Genomic DNA, 13,227 nt, shown 5'->3' on the forward strand with positions numbered 1-13,227 from the left:
GACACTCATCTGGCTTCTCCCTTCTCTGGCCCCTGCAGTAGGCCTAGTGGGGTGGGGAGATACCCACCTGGCTACTTGTCCTCTTGCCTGAAGTTATAGGTGCTGGAAGTAGGGGTGCAGCAGCACCCCCTGGCTTGAAGTGGTTTCCATTATATACATGGTTTACAGTTTGGTTCAATGGCTCTCAGCACCCCCACTATACTAATTGTCTCAGCACCCCTGCCTCCAGTCTCCTTTTAGCACAGATAAATTGTGATTCTTAAAAATTTAATAAAACCTAACCATCTAAATGAGAAATAGTTCCAGCGCAACAGCCAGTTGAACTGTGGAAGAGCAGGAGCTCTACTGTTGTGGTGGCAGCATTACCCAAGCTTCTGCAAGCTGTGGGGGAGAGTATGTGTATCAACTTCCCCTTTCAGAGCAGTGCATGAGGGTACAAGGGCATCATACCACTGCGTGAGGCTCGGAAGTGAAACTGATTACACACCGTGTTGTCAAAGGCACAAAATATGCAAACTCTAAAAAAGGAAGTAATTTCTCTACTCTTTCAATTTTAGTAATTAAAAGTAATTAAAGATTAAAATTGAGGAGGAAATGATTTTTGAGTTCACTATGTTTTAAATCTAGCTGGCATCATGATCTCGAATGATGGTAGAGAAAGGTATGGAATTGTGGGGTTAGCAACAGAAGCTTTAGTCTTAATATTTTTGTTTTCAACACAGACTTTCCAAACCACAAATACCTGAATTTCTTAATGTATTCAAAATCCATATAGAATCTCACATCTGAAATGTAGTTTTATGCAAGATCTACCTGTATCCTGAGACCATTGTAAAACTGGGGTTTGCCTGTATTCTTCTTCAAAACTTAATTTGGTTGGAAAACAGGAAGATAAGGCTTAAGCCTTTGAGGAACTGACTGTCTTTCATTCCTGTTGAGCAGAGCTCACAATCTTCCAGGATCAAGCCGGTAAAGGTGATCAAAAATAGAAAGATCACAGCAGCAGCAGCAACAAATAGCTTGCTGTACATCAAATAGGTCCAGCTCTCACTAAAGCTCTCTTGTTCCAGTAATTTGGGATGTTTCTTACAGACACTGGACCAGTGGAACCTGGACTTGATCCAGCATAGAGAATAAAAGCCACAGTAACTAATGTAGTTTTGATTTCTTGGTCCGATAGACTGGGCTTTGTAAAGAATTATTTTCCTTCCTTCCCCTATTCCCCACCCCAATTATTGGGCCCTTTGGAACTTCCAAGATTTGGGAGCATTTGGGAACTTTTGTGAGAGCTTCATATCTGACAGGAAACCTGTCTGGCTTGTAATAAACACTTCTAAAATTTTGTTTTTTATTTTGACTTCTTGCATTCACTACGCCAATGTTAACAGACAGTTCTATAAGTGATAAAGTTCAATAGAATATTCTATCCCAAGTCGTAATTACACTAGCAGGCCATGGGTCATTACAAGTGTGTAAATTCTAACTGCTATTTAAGAAACCAAGGACCTAATTCTGCAAATATATCTACACGTGCTTCAGTTTATTCACATAAATGTTTAGCGATTCAGGCCCTGAACCTGGAATCAGCTACCGATAGAAATACTGCATTTGCACCCAGCCCTAACTATGGATTGCTCCTTACTATAGTAGTGTTTACACAAAATATTTACAAGTAAAACATAAACCTGTTAAAAATATCCAGGTGTCTCGTAACCTTGCAGCCCTATAACAATATTACAAATATTGCCACAAGCATAATTTGTAACTTTATAGTAACATTTGAAAAGTATGCAGAATCCAGGGTCTTCCTTATATAATTTACAAGGTTGGTATATAAAGAAAGCAAGGTGTTTTTAAACACTCTGGTCACTTCAAAAATAATACCAGTGAAGGTATAACAACCTTCACTATGGCCATCTACAGAGGTTGAACCAAGGACCTTCGTCACCAATATATATAAACCACCACTACTTTAGCTACACTAGTAATTCTATCAAGTGGCAGCTATAGTATGCTGTTAGTCTCTATGTAGATTAGCCACTAGAAGGGACATGAGACAATTTCCAAGCATGTTATAAAGCTATTTCTTGAGTAATAGAATTTGTGTTACTTGTAACATTTTCACATAAATATTTTCCTGGATTGGCTATTGACTCCCATGCGTAATTTACATCTTATCATTTATTAGTCAGAATCTCTTAATGATTGAAGAAGGCTCTGACCCCCTAACTTTACAGTGTATTGCTGAACAATTTTGGTATCTCCTGTGGGAATTCACTGCACATTGTAAATAATACATTTTTAGCAAAGACTCCTTTAGATGTCTTCAGAGATTTCTTACAAATTGTTCTTCATAAATCAGATTTGGGTTATCTGTTCTGGTTTGGTATGAAATGACAATTTTAAGGTCCTCAGAAATTTTTTAATTGCATATGTCTGGGTTTTTTCTTCAGATGCCTCATCAATGGATTTTGAGCCAATTGATGTGCAGATCTTATCAGATGCTCTCAAGAGGTATCTTCTGGACCTGCCAAATTCTGTCATTCCAGCATCTGTTTACAGTGAAATGATTTCAGGAGCTCAAGGTATGAATGTGAAAGTATTTCCACTCACCGGGGGTGGGAAGGTTTATTAGGATTGTCAGTACCCAGCATGAAGGGGCTGATACTGTCTCAGCATACATACAGTGTGGAGGATTTTTGCACACCACAACAAGTGGTGCTCATAAAACAAAAATAAGTCTTTTCCTCACTTATCATATATTAGCTAGTTTTGATTAAAAGCTGCTGAAATTACCTAAAAATATAAATATAATGAAAATTGCAAGATATTACACAGCTTGATGCATTTAGTAAGTAAGAATAACTGTGCATGTACTGTTAAAAAAAAATCAAGGACTTATCTGTGTGCAGAAAGAGCTAATTGTTAACCTTTTATCAGTGCTGATAAAGTAAATGTATTAGAGAACACAGTGTTCTGAGGTCCATTGGCAGTTATGAACTACAAAGCAATAAATACATGAATATAAGGTATATCTTTGGCAGTGGTCATTTCAGACAGTACAGTTGACAACTTTCAGTCTGTAGGCCTAGTACTGTTGCATGTTCTTCGGGCAGGACATTGTGGCTGGTAACCTTCAAAGTTAGAAAAGCACCTGTGATTCTTATCTACTGCATCTCAGAATTACCCAATCATATGTGACGCTAAACACAAGACAGACTTCTACCAGTACGCACTGCACATATTGTGGTTTTTACCAAACGAATGTTCTGTTTCCATTTTACTTTTATTCAGTTGTTTTCTTCTGTCACTTGAGTTTTTCACGTTTGAAAAAGAAGAAACAAGTCTGGGTTCTATTAAAGGACAAAATATTTTTTCTATAAAATTGATACTTACCAGGGAACCGTGTAATGGTTTCATTTTCCTTTCTATTTGCTTGCAGAAGTGCAGAGCTCGGACGAACATGCTCAGTTGCTGAAGAAACTCATCAGGTCTCCAAATATACCTCACCAGTATTGGCTCACTCTCCAATATTTGCTCAGACATTTCTTCAAACTTTGTCAAACCTCCAGCAAAAATCTCTTGAATGCAAGATCCTTAGCTGAAATTTTCAGCCCTCTGCTTTTCAAATTCCAGTTAGGAAGGTATGTGAGACATCTTAATTATCTAGTATATTGTAACCATGATATGTAGCTTTGTTATACAAAATAGTTAATAAATTAATGGATAGGACTTGTGCTTATGCTGTTATCTTTGCATTACTTTTCTAAAGGCATTTATGTAAGCCTTTACATTTTTTTCCATTACATTTTACAGTTCTGATAATGCTGAACACCTCGTAAAAATCCTAGAAGTTTTAATCACAAGTGAATGGAATGAGAGACAGCCAGTACCAGGTAAAAACAGTTTGGATTTTAAAATGTAATTGGTTATGGATGAGTTTTAAATAGTTCAAAACCAGCTTGGTGGCAGTTAAATGTGCATTATTATTTTTTTCAAATTAAGTAAGTTCATTGAACAAATGTATTAAAGTAATAAAATTATGGAAGTAAGTAGATATGCAGCAGAAGTTAATTTTTGTTTTTAAGGAACTATCCTTTACTCTGAAATTTTTGCATTGAATAATTTGTGCAGATTTTTTCATAGCCTTAGAATTTGTATTACCTCTTACTGACCACTGTATGAAAAATCAAGAATGTGAGATACTTGTGAAGCAGTATATATTTACTTTTGCATTCCTTACTATTAAAGCGGACAAATTCTGAAGTCCTTTCTCAGCTCTCACTCAAGCCTTTCTAAGCATATTTCCTCAAAAGAACTGTGCCCAATGAGGACTGGTTAAAGACCTCAAATTTGGACCTCTGTTTAGCTTTGTGCATTTTTCAGCCAGGTATGTGGAAAGATTTGTCTGTCAAAATCCACATTCTTATTAGTGCAGGCAGAATCAAAACTGGTTCAGGATAGCTAGTTGACACGTTTTTACTGTCTGTGCTAGTACTCAGTTTATACAACCCAGAGCAAAGGTTAGCAAACTTTATGCAACAGATTGTATTTGAAATCAAGCATTGCTCCTTTTCTTAGTATGAGTGAGGCAGTGTTGCTAGACTTGTGCAAAGGAAATTGTGCTGCTGTGCAGCGCGACTTTCTCAGTTAAGCAAAGCAAGCACGTGTTGATATAGAGAAGCTGCAAGCCTTGGCTTACTGTAATATTAGCAAAGGGTACTTTAACAAAGAAATTACCACCAGGAACAGAACACTGTTTTAGTGTTCCTCCCTCTCTGCTTCCAAAGTACAGTAAAGAGATCACAGCAGTAAGGTTCAAGAGGTTTTGCAGGATTGGGTAAGAACTGGAAGAGCGGGTACAGGACTTCTCAGAGTGTTGGAACAAGGTATCTTCCAAACCCACTGTACATTGATTTGAGCAAGTGATGTTGCAACCTGACATGCAGGGTTGCAGCACCTTTATGCTGCAGGGGCACCTAGGCCAAACCAGACCCGCGGTGTGACAAGAGCGAGGAGCCAGGACCAGCCCCAAGCTGCAGGGTGAATGCACGGTGGGCTTGCTTTCCAACTTCCTCCCTGTGCCTCTCCTCAACACTGGGCCAGGATTAGGGTTGCAGTGCCAGGGCAAAGGGTGCTCTGCAGGTGGTCTGTGTCCCCTTGTTAGGGCAAAGAGAAGCAGGTGAAGGATTATGGCCTATGATTTTTGGTCTCCCCATGAATATGGGCCCTAGGCACATGCCTAATTGGCCTCTCTGTTAATCAGCCCTGCCTACTAGGTTTGAACTCTGCATTTTGATAGGATTTGTTATAACAGCTTCCATTCTTATCTGTATATTTCAAAGTCCATACTTGGCAAAAGGACAATCTCTGTAGTAATTGCCATACTGTACATTATTCTTCAGTTAAATATAATATCTGCCCATCCATTAATACGTAGCCAAAAGGTTTAGGCCAAAATTTTCAAACTTGGCAGCCTCTAGTTAGTTCCTTTCAATCCTGCTCCTGAAAAAACTCTCTCTTGTTTAACTTTGCATGCCTGAATATTTTTCAGAAGCATGTGAGTAAATCTTTGCAGGTCTAGGATCCAAATCTCTGCTTGGGCTCCTGAAAAATCGAGTCATCTATTTTGAAGTGCAGAGTCCCCACAGCTCATATTGAAGATTTAGGGACAGATTTTCAATTTGGCCCTTCATATAATTTAGGCAGCTAAACTAGAGAATTTTGACTTGAATTGCTTTACAAACATCTTGACACTAACTGATTTGTAATGGTTATAAGTGGGGATGGGGAATTTGCAATTTACCGAGGCAGGGGTTTACTGTTGACATCTTTATTTTGACAAGGCTGGCTCCCAATGCCCTATAAACCCTAAACAATGTAAATGTTCTACCTGACAAAAGTACAATAAACGGGTTTATATGTGTTATATTTTGAAATGACACTTACAAAAATGCATACACGTGCTTCTGACTGTCTCTAAGAAAGTATCTCCTTCTCTTGTATATCTTTAATTTGCTGGACATTTTTCCTCCTGGATGGAAAAGCTGTCATTTCTAGATAGTTGTGATGCATTGCGTCATAACTGAAGTCTTAAAAATTGAACACCTTAAGCGTATGTAAAAAGATGCAAAACTCACTGTCAAAGTTCATTTCTAATATCTGGTATGTTGCAGAATATTCATGTGTAGTATAGTTATGAATCAAGCCTTTTAACATCTCTAGCTTGAGCTTCAACCAGGATGTTGCAAGACATTAAAATAAAGGAAGATTCCTAAAAAAGTGAAAGGCAACTTTCAGCAATCTTTTTCCTGGTCTTGAGCAGTTTGTGACAACACCTAGTGAAAAGAATTTCAAAGATGAGAAATGGAAGGACTTTAAAAAAAATCTTACTTTTAAAAAAAGATTAATACTTCTTCATAAAGTGATTTGGTTTTGCCTTTCTGTTTGTCTGTCTTTCTTGTTGCCCTTTAACCTGGCATATACGTCCGTCTAAAATGAGTTGTGTGTGAATTTTAGTCATGACATATACAGGATGCAGATGTTTTAATTCAGGGTTGGGCAAAGTTTTTGGCCCGATGGACACATTGGGGTTGCAAAACTGTATGGAGGGCCAGATAGGGAAGGTTGTGCCTCCCCCAGACAGCCTGGACACTGCCCCCTATCCGCCCCCTCCCACTTCCTGCCTCCTGACTCCCCCCCTCAGAACCTCACCCATCCAACCCCCCCTGCTGCTTGTCCCCTAACCACCCCCTCCCCTAACCGCCCCCCGGGACCCCACCCCTTATCCAAGCCCCCTGCTCCCAGTCCCCTATCCACACCCCCTCCCCCTGACAGGCCCCCCCAGGACTCCCACGCTTATACTACCCCCCCACCCGAACCTCTGCCCCATCGAACAGTCCCCTACTCCCCTGACTGCCCTCTGAGACCCCCTACCCCTTATCCAACCTCCTAGCCCCCTTACCATCCCGCTCAGAGCAGCATGTCTGGCAGCTGTGCCGCCCGGCTGGAGCTAGACACGCTGCTGCTCTTCTCCACAGGAATGCACCGCTCCGCCACCCAGAGCGCTGCCCGCACGGTGGCATAGCTGTGGGGAAGAGGGAACAGCAGGGGAGGGGCCGGGGGCCAGCCTCTCTGGCTAGGAGCTCAAGGGCTGGGCAGGATGGTCCTGCAGGCCGGATGTGGCCCACAGACCGTAGTTTGTCCACCTCCGTTTTAACTGCTTGGGTTTTTTTAAATGCAAACTTTCTTTCTCTCCATGCATCCATAGGAAGTAAGAAAAATAGGACTTGTATGTTAAATTGAGCCATGTGTAGCTTTTCATCTGTAGTTATGATGATGAGTATCCTAAGGCAAAAACAGGATTTCTCCCTAGGCCCATTTTTTATATTTTTAACACAATCACATAACCTTACCCTGCCAATATGTCCAGCCCAAAACCTACAACTTTTTGTTCATGAACTGAGGACACAGTTTAATCCCACACAAAAATATGCCACAATGAAATATATTTTGTCAATATCTGTGTAATCCTATGAAGAAAAAGTAATGTTACAGGACTAGAGAGAGTAGAAAAAAATGTCTGGTAGCTGAAATTATTATTAACCAGTTCCATTTTCTGTATTACATTGTCCCTTTCTAGTTCTGTGCAGCTATTCAGTCTTTTGACTAGAATTACCAGATTTTTTCAATATATATATATCCAAACTTGATCAGCTAAACAAAAATATAAAGGTGGTGGAGGGAGAGGGAGAGATTGCTTCTACTCCTGATTAAGGCACTGGGAATTTTGACATTGAATTGATGGTTATAGCATCAGGAAAAAGGTGTGCATTCCTTTATGTGCCATATGAAACAACAGTGCTAGGAGAAAAGTATTTTAACTATAGTGCAGTTTAAAAAATATCAAGGAGCATGGCCTTTTACATGTACATATTTAAAAAGAGTATTTGGGAGTTGGGGCTATAAATTCCTACAGGTATAAGAAGCCAGCTGATTTTTCAGGTCATGAATGATGTTGGCAGTGTAGTTGTGGCCATGTTGGTCCCAGGATATTAGAAAGACAAGGTGGATGAGGTAATAATTATTATGGACCAACTTCTGTTGGAGAGAGAGAGACAAGCTTTCAAGCTACACAGTGGAAGAGCTCTGGGTAAACTGGAAATTTTGCCTCTGAAGTTGGTCCAATAAAAGATATTATCTCGCCCACCATGTCCCCCATCAAGACATTGGCTTTTCTGTCTAGGCTATTATCCCAGTTTATTCCAGGCTTGCAAAGAACATTTGTGAAAGATGCCTCCTGTGACAAATGTTACAAACTTTGATGTGAAATGTCAGATTTTACTGCTTTTATAGGGTCAAAAGTAAAAACTGTCACTTGCTGAAATGTTAGTTGGTGGTGTGGTCATGAATGTTAATGGCAAAGCTGAAAGACAAATTCTCTGCTTTTATAGCTGTAAATGCGTTAGAGAGATTTCCAGCTTAAATGTTATGAAATACACAGAAGGTGTAACTCGTGCTAGTTGTTTCAAGTGAGTTTAGTACAGTTATAAACAGAGCAGGAAAATATATGGCTCATTCCTGTTCCCATTGAAATCAGTATCAAAGCTCCCACTGACTTCATAACTGTATTGTAGTGTGTTGTGGTATCAAACAAACAAACAAAAAGAAAGTAAGACTGTTATCAGTTGTCAGTACTTTACATGCAATGTCATAGATTTAGTCTATATGTTTCTCATAATTCAACATCATTTTGTAAATGTTAATAATCCTGTGAGTATTGTGGCCCATGCTACGAATGTTTTGACTTTTCACTATTAAGCTGTTGTACATTTTCTTTTTCATCCAGCAGAGGGCTCCCCTCCTAAACTAATAAAAATCATGCGGTTTACACCTAATTTAACAAAGTCAAAATACGTTGTTAACTAATCTCCAGCCTTGGCAACACAAGGTTGTTCTGTTTAAATTTTGACAATGTGTAGAGCTTAGGTTTCTCAATGCCTTGTAATTACTGGTAAAACCACATGTACTGTATTATAACAAGTATACACCAATAACTGTACACCACTCAGCCATGCCCAACAATCAGTCCTGCTTCTTACGCTGTATGTCTTGCATGCAAACCACTTTAAGTAGCAGCAACAATCGTGTAGTAAGAATTAGTATGAAATCTGATCTTTCAGGAGTTGTAAAAGCTATAAACTGCACACCAGTTGAGGTGATGTGACTTGTAAAGATAAGTAAAGTCTCAGATGCAGCTGTAGTGCGCAAATGCATGTGTGTTCATATATTCATGTGGACACACACACCTGAATCGCATGTGTGGGGATGAATAAAAATTCATTTTTCCATGGGTCATTGGAGCCTAAACAAAAATTGGACTTGTACCGCTTTTCCACAGTGAAATTTCCACAGTATGCCTTGTTTGTGTGCTAATTACAGTGCTGGTGTGGTGGTTGTGCCTCCCCCTCAGATCTCCTGTGGGAATACCATAGTGTACTGTGGCTGGTTGATGGAGGTTGTGTGATGCATGCTGTACTCCCTCCCCCCTGAAAAGGGAAAGTGGCATCTCCAGCAGGTGAACAGTCTGTGCAAGCTCTAAGATCAGGACTTCTCTGATGGCTCCAAAACTCTGAGCCTTCCAGAGCACTGTTTAATACATCATACTGGCTAGATAGTTTTTTTTTTTTAAATCCTATAGTAGAGTGCATATTAATTACTACCAAAAGCTAGGTTTTTCTGTTCTCTCATAGTTTGATCATTAGTACAGAAAGACCGATTACCATCCAAGTGAAATATGCCATGTTATTTTCAGACAATACTGCTTCAAAGGGCAAGTAAAAATGGCTGTCCTTTAGTAGGCAAAGCAAGGAACTGTTGTAGGGGAAACCACTTAATTGGAAAATTAACTAAGATTGATGTATAGGGTTTTTTTCTGTGTAGTTTGGGTGTATGTCTGTATTTTTGTTTTGGGGGCCAGGAGTTGGCGTTGCATTAGCATTTTTTACAAATTGATCCCAAGGAATACAGCGAATTAGGAGAAATACTAGTTATGGTGTGGTAAAGGAAACAGGAAGTCTTAAGCCCCATCCCAGGAAGCCTGTTTCTCCTTTCACTTGCTCCTGATCTCCTTAAGTGTAACAGTTGAAGTGGTTACTTAACTGTCTTCACTACTGAGGGTAAAGGAGTGAAGCCATGTAAGTGAAGGGGGAAACTGACCCATTAATTCCCTCTCCCTTCCCTCATCAAACATGCATACTCTACCTGACACTAAAATTTGGAAGATTGATTTGTCCCAATCACCTTCCTGCACCACATGCCCATGAAGCCATCTTTGTCTCACCAAGTAATAAAGAGAGAACATGTATCTGGTATTGGAAACCACCCAGGACATAGGCATGTGTCTAATGGTTAAATTGATATTAATCTGACTGTGCAGTGTTGTTGTAGCAATGTTGATCCCAGGATATTAGAGATAAGGTGGCTGAGGTAATGTCTTCTGTTGGTGAGAGAGTGAAGCTTTCGAGCTTACACAGAACTCTTCTTCAGGTCTGTGTAAGCTCGAAAGCTTGTCTCTCTCACCAACAGAATTGGGTCGAATAAAAGATATTACCTCCCACACCTTGTCTTTCTGTTATTCTGACTAAACAGTTTAGAACTTCATTCTAAGGGTCTTCAATCAACACCTGTAGTTGGTCCTGTAAGTATGTGGGAGGTGGTGCAGGGCATGCAAACAAGCTACTTTTGCACTGGGCTGTTCTGAGAGGTACAGAACTTTACAAGGAAGCCTTTGATTCTATTTTTTTCTGAACTAACTCAGCCACTTCCTGTATCTGGCTGCTCATAGTGCTTTTCTTGACACTCGGTTACTTTAATACTGCATTGAGCAGCCTGTTACAGAGACTATTTTAAATCCACTTACAATGGTCTTCTCATTTACTTGGCGAAATGAGAAAGTTACTCCTGCATTGGCCATTTGTTAGCTGATGACAACTTTTACTTTGACTCTAGCTCCCCCCTCCCCCATCTGAAATCCCTGGCTCAGCAAATATTTGAACCTGCCCAAGTTAATCATGAAACTGAGATCTTTATCTGAGAGAGCTGGGCAAGCTACTGAGGTTTTTTCTACAGTACTAAAATCCTGTTCACTTTTTAATGACGAACCAGAAATGTGTGGATACCCGTTGCACAGCACAGAAGTTTAATTTGTTTAGAATAGAAGAGGGGTCTTGGATTTTCTGACTTCATGTTACAGCTCTTTCGAGTGGATTTTATGGAGTGTTAATTGGAAAGCACAGAGCGTCTTTTCAGAACTGTTCACCTAATTCATTCAGAGAAGTGTCCTAACAAAGGAATCTTTTGAAAAGACTTTTCTATGTGAAAGAATTGCTATCTGAACTTTTCAGGTTGTTGGATACAAGTATTACAGGGGCGAGCATTTGCGATGCATAATTTACAAAGTAAGTGGTTTTGAATGTGTATGCTTCCCCCCCCCCAAGTCTTTATAGAAATAAGGTTGTTTATATTTTCAGTACTTTATTATAATTGATCACCAGTCATAATGTGCCAGGTTAAGCTGGGGCAGTGGAAAATCACCTGTCTGTGTCCTGCCTGTTCTGGTTTGCCATATGGAGTCACAGCAAGCTAGACTAGTTTGGGCTGAGCAGTAACCTGATTTTACAAGTCTGGCTCTCTAAAATTTGACCAATGGATTAAAAAAAAATGGGAAGAATTTTTTTTCCTGATAGCAATTTTTGATGAAAGTTTAAATAAAAATCCATACTAACCTCCTATTAGACTAAATGTAGCAATATATTCTTTGTAGGAAATCTCTCATAACCTACTTTAAGTAATGTACTGTGGCAACTGAACTGTTTGAGGAGTAGGTGGGCTGGCTAAACCCTCAAGTTCAATGTTTGGACTTGTGTCTGGGAGCATCTTGCGTATCCTGTTACCCTCTGCAAATAGAACGAATCTTTGGTGCTTGTCTACCTAAATGGGGAAGAGAGGGAAGCTACTTCAAGAGGAGCTTAAGCATGATCCTGTGTAGGCAAACCAGCATGTACAAGTATTGAAGATGTTGGTACTGTAGCCATCTTCTTGCATGCTAGTACTTGTCTAAAAGGATAAAACTACAACGGGATAGTTGGGGTTGGGATGTGGGTGCAATATTGAGGAGATGCAAATCATTTTGTTCATTTTAAAGTATTTGTGTAATATGTGCAGATTTTAGCTATACCCCGGTCAAAAGGATTTCTTAAGATGACTGAATTGCTTCAGTTACTTGTATTTTTGATATCTAGTTTTCTGCCTAGATAGAGGATAGTGAATATTGAAGTATTCATAAGTGCTGTGCATAGTAGCCCACATTCTTTAGAGGAGGCTCAGAGAGTAATAGTCAAAAAATCTTTTTTCATATTCAGTATGGTTGAGAAGAAATATTTTTCAATAGAGAAGGAGGCTTCTGCTGATATAAAGTCAGATGTATAAATAAGAAAATGACAATGGCTGCTGCTTTCAGAAAATAACTAGCATGGTAAATGATGAGTGGGGCAGAGAAACAATAGGAAAAGGCAGACTAAATCATGTATTGTGACTGTCAGGCTCTGTATGTTCTGAAGAGTCATTTTTCAAGATTTTGCTTAGTTTGGTTCACTGCCCTGCTTTAAAAAAACAACTCATTAACATCTTTAGTATGAGATTGCAATATTTTATTTCTAGCTTTCAAAATTAAAGTGAAAATGTTTAACGATTGTATTGCACTCCAGAATGATAAGGAAACAAGACACTTGATATTATATAAAATCAGGGCATTGTGACCATTTCAAAGTTGAAAACTCAGCACTGTTTAGAAGTGCAATTTTTGTTACATATTTGGAGTGCATGATTTCTGCCCCCCCCCTTTTTTTTCATATGTGAAGTAGATACAAAAGGCTTTAAAAGGATCTTGAATGGTCATCTTTAGGTAACTTAGTGGGCTATTGAAACTGAGAAGTTTCCTGCCTATCTGTAAACACAGATCCACTATATGTATTTAAAAAAAAAAAAAAAATCTACGTGCTGCAGCATATCAGCCTTTGTCAACCTGCCAGCAGTGGAATGTACCATGCTGCAAAGAGTCAGAAAAATAAAATGGAAAAGTCAGCATAAGGAGAACATACTCAGTCTGTTTGTGTATAACATCATTCATATATTGAAATTCTGTTTAAATGTAGGTTCTTTCTGAAA

General features: G+C 39.3%; 1 protein-coding gene across 6 annotated transcripts in view; it reads left to right on the top strand.

Annotated features, from left to right (window-relative positions):
* The window catches only part of PIK3R1 (phosphoinositide-3-kinase regulatory subunit 1), a 76,104-nt gene that overhangs the window by 50,568 nt on the left and 12,309 nt on the right, over positions 1-13,227 (top strand). For 5 of the 6 annotated variants that reach the window (XM_039544049.1, XM_039544051.1, XM_039544050.1 and 2 more), the window contains 3 exons: positions 2,454-2,585; positions 3,443-3,644; positions 3,817-3,896. In XM_039544049.1, the coding sequence (XP_039399983.1) occupies positions 2,454-2,585; positions 3,443-3,644; positions 3,817-3,896 (414 nt within the window). Of the gene's footprint in view, positions 1-2,453; positions 2,586-3,442; positions 3,645-3,816; positions 3,897-11,112; positions 11,460-13,227 lie in introns of those variants that run through there. The other variant, XM_039544056.1, reaches the window with a different exon arrangement.

Source organism: Mauremys reevesii, linkage group 6, assembly GCF_016161935.1.
Source record: "Mauremys reevesii isolate NIE-2019 linkage group 6, ASM1616193v1, whole genome shotgun sequence".
Classification (NCBI taxonomy): Eukaryota; Metazoa; Chordata; order Testudines; family Geoemydidae; genus Mauremys; species Mauremys reevesii.